This window comes from Neophocaena asiaeorientalis, unplaced genomic scaffold (genome assembly GCF_003031525.2).
Source record: "Neophocaena asiaeorientalis asiaeorientalis breed wild unplaced genomic scaffold, Neophocaena_asiaeorientalis_V1.1 scaffold116, whole genome shotgun sequence".
In the NCBI taxonomy this organism is placed as follows: Eukaryota; Metazoa; Chordata; class Mammalia; order Artiodactyla; family Phocoenidae; genus Neophocaena; species Neophocaena asiaeorientalis.
In genome coordinates, this window is record NW_020174561.1 from 4,716,160 (window position 1) to 4,743,468 (window position 27,309).

General features: G+C 40.5%; 1 protein-coding gene across 1 annotated transcript; it reads right to left on the reverse strand.

The window, feature by feature from the left end:
• Window positions 1–2,968: 2,968 nt before the first annotated feature.
• On the reverse strand, window positions 2,969–14,370 carry WNT16 (Wnt family member 16). The gene is made up of 4 exons (XM_024757818.1): window positions 13,950–14,370; window positions 13,519–13,760; window positions 11,438–11,724; window positions 2,969–4,736 (listed from the first exon to the last, which is right to left on the reverse strand). The coding sequence occupies exons 1-4, from the start codon at window positions 14,042–14,044 to the stop codon at window positions 4,272–4,274; spliced, it is 1,089 nt and encodes a 362-aa protein (XP_024613586.1). The 5' UTR covers window positions 14,045–14,370; the 3' UTR covers window positions 2,969–4,271.
• Window positions 14,371–27,309: the final 12,939 nt, after the last annotated feature.

A 27,309-nucleotide genomic window follows, 5' to 3' on the forward strand; every position in this document is an offset into this window, starting at 1 on the left:
GTGAGGATCGAATGTCTTAATATATACGATTTACTTAGAACAATGCCTGGTACATGGTAAGTGCTATCTAAGTGTTTACTAACATTATTTTCTTTTTCAAAGGTGTTGAGTCCTTGGTGTACCGCTGTGTTCCCTTTCATGCTGGGCCACACATTTGTCCTTCTCAGTTTACCTCATTATCCTACTCCAAGAAATGTTATGACTTGTCACATCTGGTCTATACTGAAACTGAAATTTTTTTAAAAAATCAAGGATCTTAGCCAACTTTCCTTAAGAAAGTCTTGTCTTTTTTTTTTTTTTTTTTTTTTTAGGAAAGTCTTGTCTTGCCGAGTATACATGGTTCCTGGAGATACGATTTGAATCTTTCTTCCTTCAAGTCAGCTAAGTGTATTGTAGTGTTCTGGATAACTAACTGGCTCCAAATGGTGGGTTTAATTCCTCAGTATTTGATGGCCTTTGGAAGGTGATGCAAAAAAATACCAGCAGCTCACCAAATTGCCTGTAAATAAATATTTTGATGAAAAGCTCTTCTGGTTCCACATCTTAAGTAAAACCAAACACATCAGTACTGACAGTACTTCAGAAAATTAAAGTGTTTCTAAAATATTTACTGTGAATATCGTGGTTACAAATCTGCAAAATGGGGTCATAGCATCTAACTTACATAGTTCAATTCCATTGTATTCTTAATATAACTGTCATAGTTCCTTAAAAAACAAACAAACGAAAAACCAACAACAACAAAACCAACTGTCACCCAGATCATGAATAAGGAAATAATGCTGTTATTTGTATTCAAACAAATTAAAGTGTTTTTGTGTTGTGTAAAGTATTATTATCAGGGAAATGCTTTAATTAACCAACTTCCGTATCCAGAGATTACAGATAATGCTGTTTGATACGTTTTTCTTGATCACGTTTCAAGATAATCATCATTGCCTCTAACCATTGCCTCTATTAAGCAGTTCCCAGTTTACAAAATGTTGAACTCCTAAATTGAAAATTAATACACTAGAGTGTAACTCCCCTCCCCTTTTATCATCATAAAAGGGCATTTTACCCACAGTGATTGTCTGGCAGTGAGCCTGATCCATGTGATACCAGAAAGCTGTTTCCTAAACACATCACTAGAACTGGAGACTGTCCAACATAGAGGACCCTTTATGGTAACATAACCTCCTGTGGACTCATTCCTATTCTCAAACTATGTGGGTTTAGTTGGAATGAACCCCACTGCCATTTCCCAGCATGGGTCTTGATTGCTTTAAAACGATCAGTGTATTTATCATCCAACCCCAATCCCCAGTGGCCATTGTGATTGGCTCAGGGATAGGCACATTAACCAATCAGAGCCAATGATGACTTTTGCTGGGCATTCTGAGAAATAAGTTTGCCCTCTCTCTTGTGTGAGCAACCAAAAAAAAACCAAAAAGAATCTCTCCCTTTCCTTAGAATGAGTAGTAGGAGAATGTTAGATCTGGAAGGAAGTGTGGCAGCCACGTTGATGAGAAAAGCCGGGAGCCCAGAGCTGCTGAGACTAGGGTATTGGGGGCGTTGGCACAGAACCCTGTGGAGCCTGCAGTCGAAGACAGCTTCACAGAAGCCAGCTTCTTTAGGCTGGAGATGGAGAGACATGAGCCCTGGGAACATGGTGTGAGCTTTTGGATCAAACTTCATCTGAATCGGTCACAACTCTAGACTTTTCAGCCACTGAGTCAGTACATTTCCTTTAACGTTTGTCAGTCTGGGTTGCTTTTTTTTGTTACCAGCACCATAAGGAGCCCTAAACCATGAAGGCACAATAGCCTAAACTGGATAGAAGCGTTTGGGCCCCAGAACGTGTATTTCCAGGAGCTACCTATACTACGATGGGGACTGGGAAGGAAATGGGCCAAAGCTAGGCAGTTAACCAGTAAAACAGGTGAGACATTCATGGATGGCTTCCATGGTGATGCCAGGGAGACAGAAAAGAAGAAACCAAAGACACAGCTTGGGAGTTGGGAGTTCTTGCTCAGGCATGCGGGGGTTACGGGGTGGTGCTAATGGCTGAATAGTAGTCATGTATTTGTGAATTAAAGTCTCCCTGGTTCTCACAATCGGTAAGTTAATTACGAAAAGTTTTCTAGTTGATAGGAAAAAAAATGGTCATTAACGGAAACTGCAGTCTTCCTGTTTTAAGAAAGAGTGCTTATTTTCAATGCAGATAAAATAGATTTACTTTGCAAAAGAAGGCATAAGAATAAGTGTCTAGGGCTTCCCTGGTGGCGCAGTGTTCAAGAGTCCGCCTGCCGATGCAGGGTACACGGGCTCATGCCCCGGTCGGGGAAGATCCCACATGCCGCGGAGGGGATGGGCCCGTGAGCCCTGGCCGCTGAGCCTGTGCATCCGGAGCCTGACAGGTTATTCTCATCAGTGGATGCTAAAGAACGGTAAACCACTCTTAAATAAGCACTGTATTTGTTCATTTGTCATTTTGGAGTCTCTCATTCAGTAAATAGTAATTTTGTTAAATTTTAAGGGTCACAGTTAAATGTTTAGCCTTGATTTTAATATTAGATCAGAGTCATTTTCCATGGTTTGCTCTTTTTCACAAATTATTGCTTTGCCTTTTAAATAAAATTGAAAGGAAATAGAATGAGACCAGGATGGTCAGGGAAACATTTCTTTAGCTTATTTTGAGAAAAAGAATATTCTTTCTTTGTCCATTCTGAACTTAGAAAATCTATTTTTTTTATATGATACTAAAATATTGAACAATTCATAAAAAACATAGCATTTACATTAAAATACCACCTTAAATACAGCCCCGTAATTTTCACCAGGAACCTTGTAAAATATCATGAATATACATGCATGAATACTAAAACAAGACCACTCAAAATTCACATGGAAGTGCAGCATTTCACACAACATAATAAATATCCAGGATGTCAAATCCACAAATTGATCATTATTCTGATTTAGATTCTTTTTTCCAGTTAAGACTTTTACTGTATAATTTATTATAATAACCTTACCAGTTAAACATAACTAATTGAGAACAGAATTCAACTAATCTGACTGCTGAAAGAGCACAATTGTCAATATATTGCCGCATATTTTAATTTACAACATATAAAGCTGCCATTTCGGCAGGAAATACACATCCATGTAACTAACTGCTCAATGAACTTCTTTCTCAATGTATGAAAAAATGTCAAAGTTAATAGTATGAAAGGAAACAGAAGCTAATATTATTTCTGAGATAATTTTATTGCCTTAGCTCTTGGGCTTTGGCAAAAAAAAATCTTAAGTTTCAATATATATCATATAACTTAAAAACATTATTTACAAAATATAAAAAAATTTAACAAAATACTGTACAAAATACTGTCTCTACACATTTAAAGGGTGCTTTTCCTTACAATGTACGAGAGCCCTTTATATTTCTACCTCTGATTTTCCCACATGCTTTCAGGATCCCTTCCTCCAGTATTTCAGAGCTGAGTTTTTAATAGTGGAAGCTGGTCTATAATGAAAGTGTGAAGCCAAAGATAAAGGTTGCTATATACCTCACTGATACTCTTCTAGATCAATTCTCCTGGTTAAAAGTCACTTAAACTCCAAATCATACATTTTGCTTTTTACATTTTGCTTCTTATATCTTGCTTCGTTTTGTCACGAAATATCGCTAACAAACATGTTTTAGGGGGTGTTATATCACTTATGAAGATTCTTTCTTCTGAAATGAATGAAGGTGTTAAGTAGGCACCCACCACTTCTGTTAACCTGTCCCAACACCTTCTGTTTCTATGCACCAACACTTAGTATGATTTCTTCATAAAAAATACTCAGAGAATGAGATTCATGTTTACTGCTCCATGCTGCTCTAATAGATGTCTTTTTTAAATGACTAATATTCACCCACCACTATTGAGTTCCATAACCGTGTTCCATAGTCAAGGATCTTATCCTGAGTATGGACCAGTTCTCTCGGCATGAAGGCTCTTTCCTCTTCTTTCTTGCTTACGAGACAGTTTATCTTCCTTGCCCTCAATATCTGTTCCCTAAACCACCAACATATGAACTCAAACTTTTTCAGTTTTAGAATCCCAAGAAATCTACATGCCTATTGTGTGACATTGACATCGATCAGGTAAAGGGACTTCTGAGAGAGCCTCGAGGATCTGGGAATTCTGAGGAGGCAGGTGTCAGGCTCCCCAGCCCAGCACAGTGGGAGCCACTCCCGTTGTACGTCTGTCACTGGGGACTCTTGCCCAAGGCTAGAGTGGTTACTTGCAAGTGTGGACATCAGTCATGCTTTCACACCTCCTGCAGCGGACGTAGCAGCACCAGATAAACTTGCACTCACATCGCTCCACGTGCCTGACCACGTGGGTGTTGTAGCCCCTGCCGCAGCAGAGGAGGTTGCAGCCGTCTGCGCCCTCTGACGTGCGGTTGCACTCTCTGCCTTGGGTCCCGGGGATCCCGAGTTTCTTATCCTCTACACAGTAATTGGGAGACTTATTAATGTAGAGCAGATCATCCTTGTGGATCGGTATTTTCCTCTGATCTTTCTCTCTCCTGTGCATTTTCCTCTTTATTTTGTCTGAGATTTGGACACTGTTTTCATATTTATCCTTCAACAGACGGCCAATCTTTTCAAAAGAAGACATGGTTTTCCAGCATGTTTTCACAGCACAGGAGCCGGAAACTCCGTGACACCGGCAGTCTAATGACATCAACTTGGCGACAGCCTGAAACCAACAGGAAATGAGTGAAACATCGTTCATGAAGTGTTTTACTCAACAACAGAAGCACTACCAGCTCTGGATCTGTTTACTCCTGTATAAAAATGATGGTTATATACTTCAATTAAAATTAAATAAAATAATAATAGTTTTAAAAATACTTCAATTAAATAATAGAAAAATAATAATTTTTAAAAATAAGGATGATTTTGCACGTAAAGGATCTTTTAGATCGCTTAGAATTCAAATGTTTTGTCCTTCTCTTCACTCTACAGAACAAACCTTTCTGAGTCTAATGTAAAGCTGCAGACCAAGCTAATAATGTTAACAGAGATTAGCTGAGATAACAAAGGAAAGTTAACGTTTACTTCTAATCTCTCATTAATTTTGGGTGTGAGAGGATGTTCATTAGTGCCTCTATGTTCCTGATACCGTTCATTTTAGCACCTTGCTACTCAGAGTGTGGTTCATGGACCAATAGCGCCAGCATCACTTGTGAGAAATACAGACTCTCAGGTCCCTCACCAAAGCTGTGGAATCAAAATCTGCATTTAAATAAGATCCTCAGGTGACTTGTATGCACTCAGAAACAGCTGTGGAACTTTACAAATAATCCCTGAGATTCTTATTTAATATGTCAAGGTGGGGTCCAGGCAATGACTTCTACAAAGCTGCTCAGATGATTCCAAGGGCATCCAAGGATGAGAGCTACTGAACTGACAGCTCTCAGGTTTGATCACTGCAAAAGTCAGTTATATTCACAGGGGTTTGGGGGGATATGCTCTCCCCTGGTCACAGAACACATGAGAAATCCTGACTAATCAACTTAAGTTGGTCAAAAGAAGGGGTTGGAGAGTGCAGTGGCTCCCAGCCAATTCTTCCCCTCTTCTGGAAAATTAATTCAAAACATATGTCCTATTCTTGATGTATCAGTAGCACCCTCCTAACATAGAAAAGGTATAATATTTATATGATTTTTCAATTCCAAGTGCTGAGTTATTCTGTTCAGATGGAGGAATTCAATGAGATGACATACATGGGTTAGAGTCCATTGCCCGACACACATTAAGGTCAAAATAAATGCCCCCTGTCCCTGATGAAGAAGGTACGGTAAGAGTTGAGATAAAATTTCAAATGGGGCTAACCATGCAAAAACAATGCAGAGATTCCTAAAATAAAAGTTTATAGTTCTAATTTCTCACATACCGGCCAGTCAGCATAACTTCCTTCAATCCCCAGAGGATGGCAGAGCAGATTAATAAATCGTCAGGACTAACTGGAGAGTTGACATTCTGTCAACAGGCTGGGTAAAATAAAAAATGGGTCTAGCTATTCGATAACTTGGAAATTATGTGTGTAATCTCGCCAAATAAAGGAAAAACCCCACCGCTTAAATTCCACTTACAGTTCTTATCAAAACTATAAAATGACAGGGGTTTCTACTTTGTTATTTTGTACCACAGTTGACACTGACATGTTTGTGGAATGTTACGTTTCCTAACAAATTAACTAAAGTTTCTGAACTATCTAATGAGACAGAGTATTTCAAACAATTTGTTATATTTGCAGCCTTGAATGAGAGCATATGGTATTGATTTGTGTAATATTCAATACTTTTTATTAGTGTTTAAAATAATAAACCGAACAACATTTAAACACTGTCTTTTATAGGATACGACACATATGCTTGTTTTGAACTCATGAAACTAAGAAGCGAGTAGATATGTCTATTTCTTATTATCTCAGGTAAAATTTACCTTTCAGTTGAGAACAATTTGGCACACAAGCTTATTTGGTTAAATTTATGGCATTTGATATTCACAAAGCCTTCAATTTTTAAAAAGTCTCCAGGCAAATAAATGTTCAAATTAATGCAATCTGCCTACTTTTGTTCAGATTTTAAGTGCCCAAAGGATATGAGAAAAAGAGAGCTCAATCAATGCCAGGTAACAGCAAAACAAATTGTCCAAAGAAAGCCAAAAATCTAAGAATGTAAGTTTATGTGTTTAAGCCTGATCAATGCTCATTACAGTCATCACTTAGTGATTTAGAGCTGCCTCTTGCTCAGATTCTTGACTGAGGAGCTGCCTTTTCCTTTTATTAATCAGTTCAGACATTACCTATGGTGTTGCCAATTTGCAAAGCATGGAGGACAGAATAGACGCTCACCAAATACTCATTGAATGGTTAGTCTAGCTCCCTTGAACAGTTTTAACTCATCCTCTGTTGGTAATCTGAATCAAGAGGAAGTAATAAAGACCACTTTCTTCAACAAAAGAGTCACTGCCAGGAAGTCAGTGATATTGGGAGACCCTGATCTGGCTGGGTTTTCCTCCAATTCCTCAGCCCACAACAGTGTTAGGACACAAGAGTGACACACGACTGCCCAGGTGTGAAGGATAAGAGGGAAGACTGATCTTGAATCCAGGGATACCACCTGCTGAATTTGTACCCGAATTTTGGGGAGAGTTTCCTGCCATAGAAAACTAGAAACTTTTAAATACATGGAGTTAACTAAACTTTCTAGAGGTATTTTTAAGGAATTTAATTCTATTATCTTTCAATTCCATTACGTTTTTGTCTTTAACGATAAGTATAAGAAAAGAAATAGTATTTTTATTATATATGTGAATACTAGTCATATTGATATTCTAGAATAGAAAGACAAAGAACTTGACATGCAATTTAAATGATTATACCCTTGTAAGACTCCAAGGAAGAAACTTGGACAAACAGGGATAAAATAAAGCGATGCAACCACCACTAGGAGAATGTGATGAAATGCAGAGTTCAAGGGCAGATAACACGTACACACACACACACACACACACACAGAATTTTACTCTCAGAGTTAAATTTTCATAAATTATTTTACTTGATTTAGTTTTATAGGAAGAAATGCCTTGCATATAGTAGGTAGTTCATGAACATGTCCTTGCTTATTATTCCAATTTGACAGAAAAATAAATAGCCTCGTTGAGACACTTGTCTTCCATAAGGATAGATGGTAATATATGATATAAAGTCTTTATATGCAGCAGGATAATTTTGATAGAACAGAGAAAAATGAAAGTGGAAAGTACAAATATATTTAAGAAAATTGCATGAACACTCCAAAAATATATATTCTGGAGCTTTTCAGCTAGGATTCTTAATTGATATCAAATAGCCATTCTGAGATGCAGTGATAGCATAGTGATTTTCTAACAGGAGAAGTAAGAGAATAGCAAGCGAATGAGTTGTGTGTGGTTATGAGAAAATTCCTTTCTCTACTTCGCTGAGTTGTTAAGGTTTATAACGATATTAACAGAGTAATGTTTTGTTAACTATTGCAAACAGATGTGCACATTTTGGTGAAATATTTTTAAACTATGGGAGAGCAATTGGGAGCATAGCATTTAATCTACTGGGCACCCTATGTTAAGTTTTGGTTTGATAAATTTCTGATGAAGTGAAATAGGAAAGATGTATCATTAACACTTAATGTAAAACTAGAAACTGTTTGAGAAGTGGTCTAAGGAGTTAGTTTTGACTCAGAGGTAACACAGCCGGAGGTGATTGTTTTTTGGTAGGTTGCTTTATCCAAGCTTTACAGAAATGACTAAAAAAACTGTTATGGAACATTTTGTGACATTTCATTTGTCAACTATCAGATGATCTGCTTAAGTTTTTATGAAAACGGTGACATAAATTGGATGGTTAATTGTAGTATTACTATTTCTCTGACCCATTTTGTCCCTTTCAGTCCAAAAATATATATGAACCTGCTGAAAAGCAAAACACTTGTGTGTTGTTCAAGTACTTGTAAATATTCTTGAAACAGGTTAATGAAATTTGGGGGTGGGGCCCATGCCACTTTTTTGAGTTACTCATCATAAAACAAATTATGGGGTAGGGAAACTTAAAAGTTTATGAGGTGGACATGGGAAGAATGGAAATATTTTAAGCACACCAAAAGAAATACCCATAAATATTCCAAGTCACATTATTCTCAGAAGTTCTGCCCCTGGAAGACATCACATCGTTCTGTTAGACAATCACCATTCGGCAACATTATTCTTGGAGTCATAACTTTAGGAATGGTGTCAGAAACCAAGTGGGAATTAGAGTATTTAAGGTCAGCGGTTAGAAAGTCATCTATTCTGCTCACAGCACTACTAAGCACCAGTACCCACATTTCTCTGAACGCTTTCCTACGTTTTGAGTTTGGAATTTTGAGATGAGGAAAATCAACTCAGTTGAATGCAGACCTTGAACCTTAATCAGAAGGATATACCTATTAGATTAAACTCCTAATTGCCAATATTGAAAACGTAGTTTTTTGTTCTTCCACGTTAGGTAATACCTTGGAAACCCGGTTGATTTTTGTTGTTGTTCCGGTGCTGGTGGTGGTGTTGGCTTTTTTCTTGTTTTTTTTTGACCACCAATGGAAAGAAAAATATTAAAATGTTTTGAATTGTAATAGTTCATGAGAAAAGACCAACAGAAACATCAGTGTAGTGCCCTCAAAATATCCAGGTAATATTTTGTAATATTTAAAGATTCCATCTAGACCAATGTGGAAAAAAAAAAGATTCAGTAGAGAAAACTGAAATTTACACAAAATGTGTATATACCTAAAGGTTGAATTTTTTGGGCATAATTAGAATAATAGGGAAAACCTCAGTAAAGTGAGGACACTGTTTTATTGCCAACAAACAGTGGATTAAAATTGATGCTGAATAATTGTATGTTTTTTTTTAAAAATCAGAATATAAATAGATCAAAGTTAATAGTTATAGAGGCAAATATTGCTACCTAATTTGAAAAAAAGCCACGTAAGACAGAATAAAACTAAATAACTGTCTAATATTGCTAATAAAAATACATTTTAGAATACTTTAGGACTTTTCATAAGTCTGGAGATAACTTTATTCAAAAGAATGAATTATAACATAAGTTTGAAGTTTTGTTTTCTGATTAAATTTTTTTAGTCTCTACCAAATTATTTAAAGAATGACTAAAGAAGATTTAAGGTCTAAGGTGATACTATTCATTCAATTGTTTTCTTGTTTTTAAAATGTATGAATTTGACTTGATGTTTTTCTCTAGTTTAGAGTTTTAAAGAACAAATGTTAATTACCTTTAACCTCTTTTATATTAATATGTTAGAAAAAAAATTCCTTTATTGGATATTATTTAAATTGAAGCAAAAACTCATTCATTTAATTTTTTTTAATGTAAAACTTTATCAAGAAGAGACCTGTGCATAACTGTGGTGTTAGCAGGAGTTACTTTAGTGAGATAAATTAACTTAAAATTTCAAAACAAAACAATGAAAAGCTTACATAGCTATTTACTGACTTTCCTATTTTCGAATCTTCCGTTTTGAATCAATATTCAAATAGAACTGAATAGTCAAATTTGAATTTGAAGTGTTATGATGATATATTTATTGAGTTTTCGGTTTTTGTATTTTAAACCAAAGTGGTTAAGTAAAGAAAACTGGCTGAAACTTGCAACTATTCCAAGAGAGTTCCATTTATTCACTTTCCAAAAATGTAAAACAAATGCAGCATGTACTTTAAATATTCCTAAGAGATACCGCAACTCATTTTAATTTATTGCAGGAGAATGTGGCAGATTGCAATGACTACTTTGGGACCTTTACAGGTTATTGAATATTTACAGTAATATACGATATGTGGTGATATTCCCATCCTGAAAAGATTATTACAAAATAGAAAATCTATATACCTAAGAGAGGTTTTGACTGTTTTTGGAAAGTCACTATGAATTACCAAGTAATTCAACTATGTTGTAGAACTCAAAGCTTATTGTGTCAATATTCATTAAGGGAAATACATAAAAGTTAAATTAATCTACAAATTTACACCATTTTAAGAAAATTTAGCATTAAAATATTCATAAAAGAGGTTAATTAGATGTGATTCTTCAAATTTCCCTATCCCTAGATCTTTAATATATCTATATTTTTAAATATCAAAATATTTAATATATCTATAGTTGCTTTAATTTATCTGTATTTATCAGTTTTTACAGTGAATCTACATTGCTTTATAATAACATAACTACTTCCCTTAAATAAATTTTGTTTTACGAAAAATATTACTTGAGTTGTGTATTCTCTAATGTATTCAAGAATGTTTTGCTAGAGAAAGTAAGGACAGAACTGATAACTTCTTTAGATGTCATTGCCTACTAAAATAAAGATTTAAAAATATAATGAAAATTCAAATTTGAAAAAATGAAATTTGATTCAGTCCCGTTAGAAAGGCAGATACTGTAAGTCTTATTCTAGCTCTGCAACTAACTATCTAAGAGGGTGGAATAAAATGACCCAACAGGCACTTGTACCTCTGTTATTTTATAATTGGTGTTTTAGGTATACGAACTATACAATCACAAATATATTGTATAATAAGATTCAACTCACATCAGATGGAAACTTAAACTAAATCAATATGGTCAGTACAGGCTCATGAAAGAATATATATATATATATATATATACTTGCTGTTATATAGTGAACATATAATTTTACATACACACACACACACACACACACACACACACACACATACATATATATTCTTAGACTGCAAGCGTTTGGTTTTTAAACCATTTGGTCAGATTGATCCAGAAGTGTAATCCTAGTGTTATTTACCTAAAGGCACTGGATTTCGATTCCATTTTCTAATACATACCTGCCTTCCAGCTTCATTGTTATGTAGGTTCATTGCTAACAGTACTTTGCTGTCTTTTCCCGTGGTGTTTCTGATGGGGAAATCTAGGAACTTTCTGCTGAACCACATGCCATACTGGACATCATCAGAGCAGCCCCCCCAGTGCCAGCCTTCATTTGCTGAGCCGCCGTTCTGCAACGTGGTGTCACAGGAACACTCGGTCATGTTGCCTGCACTGCATGACCTGGTCACAGAATGCACCAGGCCTGCAGCCATCACAGCATAAATAAATGCTGTTTCCTTGGTGCCTAGAATAAAATATAAGTTGCTAAATGAATGAGTCATACCGTTCTCTGTTCATGTTCATAACAAAGTCTTCTACTTATCTTCTTATCAGGGAAGCAACTTTTCAATGGATGCTTTAATGAGTACATATTTAAGAAAGGACAATTTCATATTGTTCTCAGCTTTTAAAAAAGCAACATGAATTTTCAGTATGATTTTCCTATATTGTATATCATAAATTGTCCCCATACCTTAATATCATCTGTTTATTTTTAAAATTTGAAATATATGTCAGCATCCAGCTCAGCACTTAACAGACAATAAAAATTCTATAAATACACGTTGAATTTAAAATCCCTCGTATGGATACGTAAATAGTGATACAATGCCCAAAGGAGTCCTGCTTACCCTTCTCGTTAAATTTAAAATGTGTTATCAGAAAACACAAGCTGAAAAATTTGGTATGACTTTTGTTGTGTAAAAAATACATGTCAGAATGCAAATTAAGCAAAGACCAAAGCAATTAGGAGATAAATGTTGCAGTTTCATTTCACATCAAAGACTGATTTTTTAAGGATATCCTGAAAAACAATATTAATATGAAAGTTAAATATTATATATTCTTATATACAGTATTATATCGTCTTACAGTATTAAAGGCAGTTAAAGATAATTGAAATGTCATCAGCAAAAAAAAAAATTGTTATGGAAAACAACTGAATGTTGAATATGGATATCACACACCTGCAATAGGTTTTTGAGCTAAAATCTTTGACAATTAAAGTCCCATTAAAACAGTAATAAAATGGACTAGAAGGGACTCAGCGGGCGACATTTTCCCCCCCTTTGGAGATGTTTAGATTGGAGTAGAAACGTTATCACGTCGTTGTCCAATAAACCCTTTCAACAGCTGATGCCTCTACATTTCAGCAACTGTGAAGAACACATCCTCTTCTTTTTTTTCTGCAGGGAGTCAGGGCTCTTTCGGAAGGGTGTGCCGGCCAAAGCGCAGCGGGGCAAAAGCGATGCTTTGGCGGCGGTGAGTGTAGGGACCCGGCGGGGAAGGGTCAAAGGTGGAGGGGGAACCGAAATGAATGTGAAAAACAACTAAGAATCTTTCAGCGCCCAGGGCCTGAAATCCTTTGAATCTGCTGATACCTCTGTACCTTTATCCTTACCAAGTCACTGCTAGGCCGGTGGAAGTGGAACTTTGTGTTGCTGCAGCTTCCCGCGCCGCGGCTGTGCGCAGAGGAGGGAAAAGATAGAAGGAAAGGAATAGAGGGGAGAACTAAAGTAGTGCTCGAGCTAGCCTCACGTGGGGCTGCCCGGGACAGTCCCTTTAAAATCGCCATTATTCCGTCTTCCCGGTGCTGTAAGGAGCCAACCAGCTTGGGGCTTCGCTGCAATTAGCCAGGGCTCGGTGCGCAGCGGAGCTGCTTTTAAATCAAAGCAGCTGCGGCAGCGGCATTCCCTGTAGCCGACATCATGTTTCTCCAGCTGGTCACCCACGTAGGGGGGCGCTACGGGGTCCGAGGGGTCGGCGGGGTGGAGTGTCAGCTTTTCCCCAACTCCGGCCGGGCGCCGCGGGGAAGGGGGAAGAGCTACAGCTCCACGCGCCCCGCTCGGGACCTGGGGTGTCACCCTGTCCAGGACAGCACCTGCACCCGGGTCTGGCTTCAGTCGCCCCCAGTTTCATTGCACTAAAGGACCTCTCTGGGGATTTAGGGAGCGACGGGACCACGCAAGCACTCTTTATTTACAAGAATTGGAGGACCTGCCCTCCGTCCCGCGCCAGCTGCGAGCGTCCCGGGACTCACCGCTGCTCAGCTCGTAGCCAAAGAGAGGGCTGGTGTCAGACGGGGCGGCGGCGGCCGCCAGGCAGTTCCATCTCTCGTATCTGAACTGGCTCCTGCACTCCTGAATGCCCAGACGGGCGCCCTCGCAGATGCTCGGCAGCAGGTACGGTTTCCTCTTGCACAGCTCCTTCTGGCGGCTGTTCAGCGGCAAGCTGGCGCAGCCCAGCTTCTCCGGAACCCCAAAGGAGGCGATGCCCAACCACCTGTAAGACACGGCCGCCCCTAGCGTCAGCCGCTGCCCTGCTCTCCTCCCAATCCCAGATGTTTACCCGAAATTTAGGTCGCCCGCCCTAGAGTCCCGCCTCTCCTCTCCAGCCTCAGCTGAAAGTTCCCTGAGGCTGGACATCCCTTTTGCCACAAACCCCGTGCGCCCCTGCTGCCCCCATACTCACATCCAGTTTCCTTGGGCTCCGCAGGGGAACAGCGTGAGCAGGGCTGCCCACAGCGCGCACAGGCGGGACAGTCCCTGGAGCGCTGCTCTGTCCATGGCCCCCGCATGGAGTCCCCCAGGCCCAGCCACTCCTCTTCGACCTTCCCCAGCCAGAGGCCCACCAGGACAGAGGTAAGTTCCCCAGCACCAAGTTGTCCCTCTCCTCCTTTCTCCCTGCAGACTACGTAAAAAGAAGGCCAGCCGTAGTAGGGGCTCTCAGCAGCCTTCTCCTCGCGAGCTGGGAGCAGCGTGAGGAAGTTGGGAAAGTAGCTTGGGGCACTCCTCCCGAGACGAGTTGAAGATGTGCCGGAGATGCGGGAGCGTCCCTCGCATTCCAAGGTGAGAAACTTCTGTTGATGTAGCTCTGTCTCCATCGCCCCCGGCCTCTCCTCCCATCTCCTCCCCCTGGCCGCGCCTGGAGCCTGATTGGCCCAGCAGCGGCCCCTCATCTCATCATCCCGGGTCCTCAGGCTCTCATTGGCTGAGAGCAGGCTCCGCGGGGGGCGCTCGGGCCCGCTGTTCCCCGACAGCCGGTCCAGATCCTGTGTTCCTGACCTTTCCTCCTGTCACAGTTTCCTGAGAGCGGGTCTCTGCGGGAGGGGTATTGATTCAACCCGAAGACTGATAGGGGAGCTTCTGTCTTAACAACCCTGGGTGAAGGTGTGGGTTGAATGGGCGACGTTTGAGTTCCACCCACCCCAGTCTCATTTGGATTAATTACCCTCTGGGTGGAGTGGATGGAAAAATCTCACTGCCCCCGTTTCTTTCCTCTCCTTCACCTCACAGGAGAATAATCTTTTTGAGTCAGAGTTGGTACCAAAAAATTGACCTTTCAACACCCTGCTTGAGGTCTCAACGTTTCAGGAGACTTTAGAGAATGAGTAAAGTACTTGTCAAGCTTGAGATCGATCATCGTGCAATGTGCAGGCATTTACTTTTATCGAAAGGGAAGATTCCAGCCTAGCATCGAACCTACCGTATTTAAATTGTGTTAGGTGATTTTCTTTTACGATTTTGCTTATTTTCCGTAGTCTTTGAGGGCACTGTCAGAAGATGGAGGGCACAGAGAGAATGCGAGTGAGAGCTGTCTGGAGAGCTCTAGAAAGATGAGGGCTGTGTTCTTTCCCTTCTCTCCAATGCACACTATGTCTCTCTTGGAGACTTTGGACAGGGCTACACATTGAAGACAAATTTCAAAAGCTTACTTATGAAACACCTACTGTGTGTCCACTATTGTGAGAATTTATGAAGATCCCTTCCCTTAAAGGCACAGCCTTTCTGGTCTTGTCTCCAGCTGTGGAGACAAGTCTGAAACAAAATAATTTGAGATTATCAGTAAAGGAAAGTATAGAATCCAGCAAGTTACTCTTTGGAAGCAGGAGAATGTTCTGGTGCCTGGAAGTTCAGAGAGTTTAGTTAACCAGTGTTTTCCAGGTTAGAGGATCTCTGGGGAGAACTCTGAATTCTGGCGGCACGTGCTTGGCTGCGGTATCAGAAAACCCTGTCTCACCTAGCTGGTGACAGGAAATGTTTATGAGGGGCATCACCTGCTCCTCAGAGGACTTCTGGAATGTTCGTAAACTCTCAGGGCATACCACCTTAGTGGGTTCCAAAATCCAGACTTACTCAAATTAAAGATTTACTTTATTAGCTTTATCCTCAAATAAATGATTTTATTTGCTGCATGTCTCCTATATCAGCCCAGAGCAATAAAAGCTCACTGAAATTCCCATCCTGTCCCATTTATTCTTTTATCCAACAAATATTTATTGAGTGAACGCTATGTACCAGGTCCTAAAGCCACATTGTAATTTTTAGAGAGTCAAGTTGATGATAGGGTGTAGTTACTGATCCAGAAATATTTTGGCTAATGGCTAGTGGCCTCTCTGAAAACCAGAGGCTTCATCCAAGCTCACTTTATTCTGTGAGCCTCTCCATGAGGGATAGTGGAGAATTCCCTGCTGAACTCCTGCCATGGGGCCCAGTACACGAGATCCTGGTTTTGAGCACAATTTACTGAACAGATTAAGAACGTGGTGAGGAACATCCCGAGCAGATATCTAAGTGGCCCAAATGGTGAAACTAGAGAAGAGGCTTCCTCTGCAGGGGTATTGGGGAAGAACTGGGGGAGTGGAGAACACGAATACTTTAGGTTGATTTTTCGAGCCAACGATGGTAGATGTTTTAAGGAAGTTGCTGGACTTTTTTCCTTTAGGAAGATATACTGAGCCTCTGTTACGGGTTAAAAAGTGGGGATAGCACTGAGTTAAATGGTAGTGGAGTTTATAGCCCAGTTGGCAATCACAGCCAGAGCAATGAATGCATTGGGGAAGTATTGTGCTCTGGGAACACACACTGTAGGATTACTTAATCTAGTTTGGGAGTGGGGTCACTTGAATGTTGCCTTTGTTGTTAGTCTAGGGATCAAACACTGTCCAGGCGTCCAGATAAACCTTTAGAGGGGCACTCACAGTATTCTATCCTTAGAGTCGAAGACCACTGGGTCAACTAGTTTCAAATCGAAGGCACAGTTTCAGGGCCTGAGTGGTCCTGCATCTTTTCTGTGTGGTCTAGGGCCTTAGGGGTCATTCTGTTCATATCTCTAAAGCAAAGGAGACTTACTTCCAGGAGATGGTCCAGCTGAAGAATTAAGCTTCTTATTCAACAAGCAGACATTTGAGTGCCTTTTTTGTGTCATGCACTGAGAGCCTACATACCCCCTGTGTTTTCTCTCTTCTCTCTCCATGCAAAGATTCAAACCCCTCAAATTGGTGCTCATTTTATAGATAAAGAAATGAATTTGGAAACACTAAGAAACTTGCTCAAGGCCACTCAGCTAGAAGATAGTAGAGTCAAAAATCGATCTTATTTTAGAGGTCTTGTTTTTCCTACCACAACATACTGCCTCAGAACTTGATTAAAAAGCACTGCTTTTTTTTTTTTTTTTTCCTTCTTTTGACCAAATCCCAGGTATCTGGTCTCAAGGTCTAAATTCCTCTTCTGTGTCCCGTGGATCTTTATATCACAGTTCACAGATCTCGCCATCAAAAGAGATGTTCTGTTCTGTGAACATAAACAAAAACCCACAATGGGTGGGTGGGTCTCCTGAAGAGGTCTCCCTGAAGTCGGGTCTCTCAGAGGCAGATGGCGGTCTGCGTGGATGCCCTTCCATTCCACCTCCACCCCCGTCCCCCACCCCCACTTTGCTGTCTGGTTTTTGTGGACTGGGAGGTATAGTGGGAAGAGCACTGGGCTGAGCTGAGCGATTGGGTTTCCGAAAGTTAGCAGGTTATAATCTTGGGCAATCAATTTCACTTTTGATCCTCAGCCTTCTCACCTGTAAAATGCTCAAAAGCTCTTTTGGATCTGAATCTCTTACTGGAGTTTCCACAGGGCTGGAGGGAGGGAGGTGGTAGGCATGGTGTGTACATGGATGTGGTGGGGTGGAGAGACTGCATTTGCTAGTGAATTTGCACTCCTAGGAGGAGGAAGCCTAGCGACCGGGTTTGTCTACCTGAGAGAGGGGCCCCAGTTCTTAGGGTGGCACAGGCTAGAGTTTTCTGGCCCCCATTTTGTATCTTCTGTTCCACTTTTCCTTGTGGATTTTAACTAAAATGAATTGTTTTCTTTGCAGAAATATCTTAAGGTGGTCGAATTTTAAAATGTATTGTAATCCTGTCAGGTCACATGAAACTTTATTTAGAAGATAAAAGAAGTTACAGATATTTTCTTTATCCTGGAATATGAAGGTGAGGGGCTCCTTCAGAATCTAATTTATATCTCTTATTAATTTGAAGTGGTTCATCTCTACTACCATTAGTGGGGGTTATGCTCTCTATTTAAAGATGAAGAATAAAGTAAACGATGGGTCAAATCCAAACATATACGCAACTACACATTTCAAATTGTTTGTTTCTTTAGCAGCAAGAAGGAATCTCATTTCCTATTTATTATTTGTGATTTTGTAATTCAGAGAGAGAACAAAATATTAACTGTCTGATAGAACATAACCTGGTGCTTACTGTCTTAGGCAGGCTTTCTAAAAAATGTTGTAAAGATCATACCACTAATTGTTCAAAATGGGAGCTGAACTTATATCATCCCATGATCTGAGCCCAGCTACCTAAAATTTGATTAATGCTGTGAAGCAAAGCACAGTGTAACTCCAAGTTTGCACAGATTACTGAAGCATCTGTAGCTTCTTGATCTGGCGAAAAGGGTACATGAATTTGTTTTCCTAGCAACGGTAAGGTGTTTTGAGCTACATTCTGGAAAAGGGGATTTAGGAGGGAGAGCCAGAGGAAATATTCATTTCACTCAGAGAAGCTCTTCAGAGAGACTGCATCTCTGACCATGGTCCTCTCTGACCAACTGGGCCAGTTGAACCAAGATAAGTAGCTGGCCAGCAATAAACCCCACCTCCCATCCGGGACAATTGTAGATGATTAGCTGTAGAACCCAGGAGAGGCTGTGCCTTCTGGTAGTTTTCTCTCAGTCCCTGGGAAACTCAGCAAAAAGTCTGCCTGCACAGATATGCCTTGGACTCTGTCTCTGGCAGTCCATCAGAGGACGAGACTTCTAAGGGCCCTGTTGTAAGAATTTCTGCTGCAGATCACAGAGACTTATGTACTGGAAACTGATACCAGAAGCACCCCAGCTGGTCTTAACTCTCATGATGGAACAGAAGACCAGAGGTGACTTTTTACATAACTGGGTCCTCATCCATTCTATTTTAAATTCCACCTGGATGCTACCAGTGTGGGACAGAGCACAGGCTTGTGACCACTGGCTCTCAGGAGGGGGCAGAGAATGGCATTCTGGATGTCCTGTTGTCCTTTGGTGGCCTGAAAAGCCCGACTTGGAGCAGCAGAGGAGACACCAGTGACAGAACTAGGAGAAGGGACAGGAGTTGAAGGATACTGTCTTGCTTTGTAAATTTTCACAACTATGAAAGTAAAAAAAAAATTTTTTTTGTTTACTTGTCCTAGAAATTAAGATTGAAGAAGACTCGATAAGTGTTAATGGAAAGTGGCTCGTCTCTAGTGGTTATCTGCACTGATTATGCAATCTTTTCGGAATGAGGGAACATAAGTAAAATCCTTGACAAAAAAGAGTGGTCACTATTTGTCAAAACTGAAATGCATGGAGAATGTTGAATCTCTCCATACCCCTTTTCAAAACATTTTTTTTCTGAATTCTGTATAACAAAACAACTGAATTAATGAATTATTATTGAGTTTAAAAAATTATTAAGAAAACTTCAAAAATCTGGACTTTCATATTTTTAGGAGTACTATTTTTATGGAGAGATCACTGGGATGTCTATAATGGAAAAAACCAAATTTTCTCTTTTTTTTTTTTCCTTTTTTTTTTTTTGCGATGCGTGGGCCTCTCACTGTTGTGGCCTCTCCCGTTGCGGAGCACAGGCTCCGGACGCACAGGCTCAGCGGCCATGGCTCACGGGCCCAGCCGCTCCGCGGCATGTGGGATCCTCCCAGACCGGGGCACGAACCTGTGACCCCTGCATCGGCAGGCGGATTCTCAACCACTGCACCACCAGGGAAGCCCTTTTTTTCCTTTTTACTAAAATCAAGCAATCTCAAACTTTAAGGGAGAAAACTTGGAGGGAAGTCATTTAGAAAGAATCAGCGGTGTCTATCTTATTCTAACTGTTGGTCTGCATAATTACATTTAATTGTTGTGATGTAATTCTGTCAACAAAATGCCAGTCAAAACTCAGCAAATGCTGAAACTGCCTTTGTATTCGAGGCAGTTGTCCATACGTCTGACCATTGGCTACTGTCCTCATCATGGGTGGGCAGCACGTTGAAGTGAGGTTTGTTAAGTCTGGTCAAGCAACAGTTACCATTTGATGTTTACTCCATCTTCACACCAGATGAATCACATTTAAATTTAACTTTAATTTTTTCACTTTCCCCACTGAAACCTTGAATGATTTCTTATTTACCCCTCCCTATGTTGTAAACCCTTTGGTTTGACTTCTAAAAATCCTTCATTCAGGATTTCTCCATAGCTGTTTTTTTTTTTATTAAATTCACTCTATTTCCTTATGTTCATTCTCCCTAGGCAGCCCAATGTCTTTCTTCCCTTTTCCACAAGCAGGGCTTGCATGTTACTATTTCGATTTCTTGAGAAACCCTGCCTCCATACCTAGAATCTTTTCTTTCTTTTTTACTTACCCAAGCCTGCCTACCCATTCTTTGGGTCACACTTTTTCAGGGAGTCTTACACAGTTAATCATATTAACACCCCTCTCTGCCTAATTTCTACTTCATCTGAGGTACCTATCAGAAGATGTATCTCTTAATTTACTTTTGCTTTCTGGTGGTTTAACGTGCCTTCACTGTAAGTCACCAATTACATTATAAACCTCTTCAAATCAAAGAATATGAGGAATTCTTTTGCATGCCCCCCCCCCCATGCCTACAACAAGGCTGAGTGGGTAGTAGGTGTTCAATACTGGTTGTGTGGTTGTCGTTCTAACAGACAAGGCATCTCTCCTAACACTGGAATGAATGAAGCATAAAGTTGAGAGCTGTCAGCATTGACATCATCTACTAATTTGCCACTTTTCAGCTGGAAGTCCGCCATGACTTGTACCTAGTACGTTGCATAGTACGGGCCACATGGTCTGCACAATTTCCAAGGGGACCATCAGACGGCTGGGTCTAGAGTATTCGCAGCTTCGGTTTTTGCTAGTGTTCAAATCGGTAAATACACCGATACTCTTAAATCTTTCTGACAAATCTGTAGCCATGCCACGTGCTTTTTCCAGGTACGTCTGTTGAGCTCTGCTAATAACTCAAACGCTTACTTGAAGTTGCCTCCAGAGAGTGCTTTTATTTGAGTCAGCAAGTGCTCAGAGCCCAGGAGATTTACGAGGGTTCAGAGACATAAACATGAACGGCGTTGAAGGTGTGAGGTGTGTTCCGACTGTAGCCCCCTCACCTTCTGTTAGTGATTACAGGAAGGGAGGCATCAATACAGAAACAGCTGACTTGAGGGCTCTCAAGTTCGCAATCTGATGAAGTCTCCTGGTGCCAGACCAACTTTGGGGGTTGTCACATAGCTTAGTGAAACGGCTTCCAAAATGGGTTGAAAACCACAATATTGATATACTGGGCCACGTGCCAGAACAGAGCCTGAGTCCAGCCGACTGGGTAAAAGATTTCAGTTGCTACTTCAGCACCAGCGTATTGTCTGCAATCCCCAGGGCACACTCGCGAAACCAGCACCAGACAAATACAGTGGAGCCACTTTTTCATGCTGTTTTGGGGAGAGAACTAAAATTTGCCTTATAGGCTAACTGCGTTATGGCAGGCTTCGGCTGAAAGGAGTTTTCCTTCAGGGACTGATTTGGCCTTCAGCATATCTTAATCTTATAGTGATTGTTGGCAGTCCAGGGCGGGGTTCAGTGCTGGAATCTTCCCCTTGATACTCCCCTCCCCTCCCTGTCCCAGGGGTTCTGATGAATAAAGCATGCAGACGGAAAACTGAACCAGTTTGGGCAAAGTATCAGGTTTATTAAGTGTAAGGCTTCCTAGTCGAGCTAGATTATGCGAAGTGAAGTTTTCTATTCCTTCCCCCTGAATTGAAGACAGCAAGGCTGATCCAATAGATCCACCCAGTCTCACGCTGAAAAACTGGACCTGAGAAAGGAGGCTGGCAGGAGGCCACAGGAAGTGGCGAGGACAGCTCACTCTACCCGAGGATGTCCAGGCCTATGAAGAGGGCAGGTGGGGCCATCCTGCTTTGGAGGTACCCACTGGTGACAGGGACCCATTGACTGGCCACTCTTTCTCTGCAGGGGAGGAGTAACCAATGAGGTGGGAAATAGAGTACAGATTTCCTCACCATAGAAGAAAGAAATGAGAGTACAGACATGTTGAAGGATGTCCTTACTTCCTTGGGCAGACAGCAAGGTATCAGTCTGCTGCCTACTGTAAAATGTAGAATGGCAAGCCCTCAAGCTAGATGGGCAGGCAGATGAAGAATCTCTTACAGAAGCTATGGGCAGGATAACTGTGACCCAGAGGCTGTGGACTGTATTCTGAGAAAAGACAAGCTATGCAGTGATAATTAGTATCAGCGTAGGGAGTGGTGAGTAGAGGACACATCAATACCCGTTGCAGCACTAGCGCCCTGTGCCCTTGGCAGCTCTGGTAAGATACAGATTAACCCAGAGGAGCAGAGGGATGATTTCAGCAAAAATCATAGCGGCCCTGAATAATGTCATCCTCCTCTACTTATTTAACCTCAGAACACATTATTTGGTTTATTTTTCTGCTTGTGGTTTCCTTTGGTAACAGTGAAATTAATTCATGGTCCCTCACACATTGTCATCTCAGGCAAGTGGCCCAGAAGCATGTTGGGTGGTCTAGAGTAATCGATATAAGGATAGACAGGTGGATGAGGAGAAGTCACAAGATAGGTAATCAACAGGAGGCTTAACGTCAGTAGGCTAAATTTGAGAAATATGTTGTAATATTGATGTATATAGATGTTCATTAAAACGCTGAAGAAATATTTTGATTCATTTCGTATGCACAATTATTTGTTGATAAGTTGCATAAATGTTCAGACCAGACAAAACGTGTTGGAGCTCCTTGTGATTGCATACCAAGAAACATGCTATATGTTTTCAGGATCATTTAAATCATTTGATAACACTTTTGATGGAGGGTTATTTTTGTTAATCGCTTGCTTTAAGGTGTGTCTTCACTTGGCCCTCAAAAATGAACAAAAGAAAGGAGTTGAAAGTCATAAATATATTTCACAGCTGGAGAAAACAGAAGAACCTCTCGGAAAGAGGAAACTCAGGCAGCATTGTCTATCTTTCTGACTTAGTTTTATTCAGTGGCCTCTTGGAATCTTTCTTTCTTGGAATCTTTCTGTGTCTCTTTTCCTTATATTTAAACTATACCTACCATTCAGTAATCTAATCAAAGAGGTACACCAGTGAATCAATGGAACTTTGCAAAACAACTTAAATAAAACGATCCTTCTACTAAAAATTCTCACAGTATCACAGGTATTGAAAAATCATCTGTATGACATAATTAAACAATTAGCTAAGTCTTGTAATGAAAAATAGCAGTTTCCTACTCGCCACTCCCTGTACACCCTCCCCAGAAGTACTAACTTCCGGCTCTCTTAGCTGAATTCTTTTGGTATTTTGCTCTAACCTGTTAAACTTCATACTTACACTGTTACTTTTATTTTTTTATAATTTTATTTATTTATTTATTTTTGGCTGCGTTGGGTCTTCCTTGCTGCCCGTGGGATTTCTCTAGCTGCGGTGAGGGGGGGCTGCTCTTCGTTGTGGTGTGCGGGCTTCTCATTGCGGTGGCTTCTCTTGTTGTGTAGCATGGGCTCTAGGCTCGCGGGCTCAGTAGTTGTGGCTCACAGGCTCTAGAGTGCAGGCTCAGTAGTTATGGCACTTAGTCGCTCCACGGCATGTGGGATCTTCCTGGACCAGGGGTCGAACCCGCATTCCCTGTGTTGGCAGGCAGGTTCTTAACCTCTGCGCCACCAGGGAAGCCCTATACTGTTACTTCTTAATTTTGAAAATATTAGGCTTTATCTGTGACTTTCCACTCTGGAATTTGAGGGTTTGCTCTGCTTCACTCCTCCCCGCAGCATGTATTTTTGTAGCCTTTATATTCTCAATATATTTATCTCAAAATTGTGGTTAGGTCAGCAGTCAGTTTTTATATTATAAGACACATAATGTTATTCATGCTAAGCTATGTAGTGTACTGTGATTATTTTCCTTTCCTTACTTGCTTTTTCCCCCTATTTTCCTGGTTTTCCTTTATTTTGGCCACGTCTCACGGAACATGAGGTCTTAGTTCCCTGACCAGGGATCGAACCCGCACCCCCTACAGTGGAAGCGTGGAGTCTCAACCACTGGACAGCTGGGGAAGTCCCTTGTTTTCCTGGTTTCTTTGTGCTTATCATGAATCCAACCCCAAACCTCCCAATTTTCTAAATTTTCTGAGGTGAATCAGAAGCTTCATCCGTTTTATCTTTTTGACACAGAGTCTCCCATGTCCCCTCACCTGTCCCAGTCTGGAATGGTTGCCTCCGCATCTGGTGGCCAGTGTCATCTGTGATCTGCTTCACCATCACCCCACAGATCACATTTTTCTTGTGTCTTTGTAGAAACCTCATTTTCTGAATCTTGTGTATTTCCCATTTTTGGTTTAGGCCCCTGTTCTAGGGGAGCACATGTTCCTGTAGCTTCCCGAGAAAGAGTGTATGTGAGATAAACTTTATGAGAACTTGTCTGTCTTAAAATAGTTTTATCCTATTCTAGTAGCTTGACTAGTGGTGAATTCTAGGTTAGGGATAATTTTCTTTCAGAATTTTGAAGACATTTCTCCATTGTTTTCTAGCTTCCGTTGTTATCATTAAAACATCGGAATATAGTCTAATTCCAGATCTTTTGTATATGAATTTATTTTTTTCCTTTGATATCTTTTGAAATCTTCTCTTTCTCTGTGATATTTTGAAATTTCATGATGGTGTGGCTAAATGTGGGTGTATCTTTACCTATTCTGGACTCTCAGTAGGCCATCTCAATGTGAAAATCGTGTTTTTGTAGAAAAATATTTTAAAATTGTTTCATTGATGATTTTCTCTCCTCTATTTTCTTTCCGCTTTCTAGAACTTTTATTTTGTGAATGTTGGATTAACTGTCTGGTTCTGTAAGTTTTGTAAGTACTCTGTTCTAATTTTCATATTTTTTTCCTCTAATATCTGTGAGATTTTTCTCAGTTGTATCGTTTTTGGTTTCTATTTTTTCAGTTCTGCTGGTATACATGTGTATATGTGGATATGTGCTTGTGTGCGTGTGTGTGTGTGTGCGTGTGTCTGATTTCGAAGAGATCTTCTTTATGTTCTCTGCACGTTCCATTTTAAAATTAAATAATATCCTGTTGTGATTTTAAGGGTTTGATATTTTCTCGTCATTTTGAATATATGTATTCGTTTCCTATTACAGCTGTAAAAATTGTCACAATTTTAGTAACTTAAAATAACACACATTGATCATGTTACCGTTCTGGAGGTCAAAAGTCTACAGTGGGTCAGCAGGGTTGGGTTCCTTCTGAAGGCTCTAGGGGAAAATCTGGTTCTTTGTCATTTCTAGCTTCTAGACGCCGCCTGCATTCCTTGGTTCATGGCTGTTTCCTCACATCACTCTGACCTCTGCCTCTACTGTCGTACCCCTCTCACTGACTATGACCCTCCTGCCTCCCTCTTACAAAGACTTTGGTGATTACATTGGGGTCATGTGGATAATCCAGGACTATCTTTCCCTTTCAAGATCTTTACCTTAATTATTCCTTCAAAATCTCTTTTTCCAGATAAGGTAACCCATTAATAGATTCCAGGACTTAGAACATTGTAGTGGGTTGAGTGGCAGCTCTCCCCAGAAGATATGCCCACTGCCTAATACCCAGAACCTGTGAATGTGCTCTTATTTGGATTTTTCTGAATTATATTTCTTTGCAGATATAATTAAGTTCAGAATCTTAAATGATATCATCATGGGTAACCCGGGTGGGCCCCAAACCCAATGACAAGAGTCCTTATGAGAGACGGCAAAGGAGAAGACAGATAAAGGGAAAAAGGAGGAGGCAGTAGGAAGACTGAGGAGCAATGCCCCAGGGAATGTTTGGAGCCACCAGAAGCTGGAAGAGGCAAGGAAGTATTCTCCCCTAGAGCCTGCAGTGGGACTATAGCCCTACTGACATCTTTTTTTCAGATTTCTGGCCTTCAAAACTGTGAGAGAATAAAGTTCTCCTGTTTTTAAGCCACTCTGTTTGTGGTATTTTGTTATAACAGCTCTGAAAAAACAATACAGATGTGGACATATTTGGGGGGCCATTCTTCTGTCTAACGCAGTATATTAATGATGTTTTTTGCAATTTTCTTCCCCCTGCTTCTTCCACATGGCTCTGTTCTGTTTGCTTTGTCTCTATCTGTCATTTTAGAAGCTTGCCTCAGATATCTGGGAATCCTTGTTTTTGCTCATGTTTACGAGTGGAGCATTTAAAGCCAATTAGCTCTGAGCATATGGGTAGGACTTGTTGATTTTGAATTTTATTTTAGGGCAATTTCAATGGGTCATTTTATTAGCGAATCTTTAATATCAGTATATTTACGTCTTGTATCTTAGAATAGTCAGGTTCCCCAAAGAAGAGTATTCCAGTCTCCTGTTTTGATGATATTGGCTAATGTTCTTCAGTCTAGCACAGGAGAGGACTTGAGAGGTCTAAGCATTCACTGTCTAAATATTGTGGAGGTTTGCTCATCTGTTTGTTTTAGCATGATCAGGCTTGTACAGAAAATCTAATGAAACCTCACTGAAATATCTCGATAACTTAAAGGGTTAAGTTTCTACACTGGGAACACTTGAATCAAAATAAAGGACAACTATTTTTTTTTAATCTATTGAAAAAATAATAAATTAAAAAATAATAAATTTGGCTGCATTGGGTCTTTGTTGTTGAGCGCGGGCTTTCTCTAGTTGTGGCGAGTGGGGGCTACTCTTCGTTGTGGTGTGCAGGCTTCTCATTAAGGTGGCTTCTCTTGTTGCGGAGCACGGGCTCTAGGCACGTGGGCTTCAGTAGTTGTGGCACACGGGCTCAGTAGTTGTGGCTCACGGGCTCTAGAGCGCAGGCTCAGTAGTTGTGGCGCACAGGCTTAGTTGCTCCGCGGCATGTGGGATCTTCCCGGATCAGGGATCAAACCCGTGTTCCTTGTGTTGGCAGGCGGATTCTTAACCACTGCGCCACCAGGGAAGCCCAAGGACAACTTTTATTACAGGGAAAAGCAAGAAATACAATTAGCAAGTGGGCTACCATGGTTAGGTTTATTCCAAAAACAAGAAAATTCTCATGATTCTGGAGACTAAGCTAAGAAAAAGGTAAGTCCTTTTCAAAAGGCAGTTTCAAACTAATCAGATTAGTTAGTATAAAATAAGACATTTTCCTTTCGTGACTACAAGTAACCTCTCTCTGATTAAGAGCATCTTTGTATTTTGTCAGCAATGCAGTTACCTAATGGCTGTAAAACCAAACACACATCTGGATAATTGAAAATTTTAGCTTTCAGCTGGAGACTCTGACCCATTGTTGCCTTTTGTGACATAGCCTCGAAGTTCCACTTGCTGAATTTGTGGTTAAATTTTAGACCATTTTGGCTGACTGATGAACATGACAACAAATGACATCTGCTACCATTTCTTAAGGTTTCTAAACCCCTTTTTCTTTCTCCCCTTAATTCCTCTTGCT

Coding starts and splice junctions, on each gene's coding strand:
- WNT16 (XM_024757818.1), bottom strand. CDS start 14,044: ATGGACAGAGCAGCGCTCCAGGGACTGTCCCGCCTGTGCGCGCTGTGG. Junction 13,761..13,949: donor GGAGCCCAAGGAAACTGGAT/GTGAGTATGGGG, acceptor CGTGTCTTACAG/GTGGTTGGGCATCGCCTCCT. Junction 11,725..13,518: donor TGGCTACGAGCTGAGCAGCG/GTGAGTCCCGGG, acceptor ATTTTATTCTAG/GCACCAAGGAAACAGCATTT.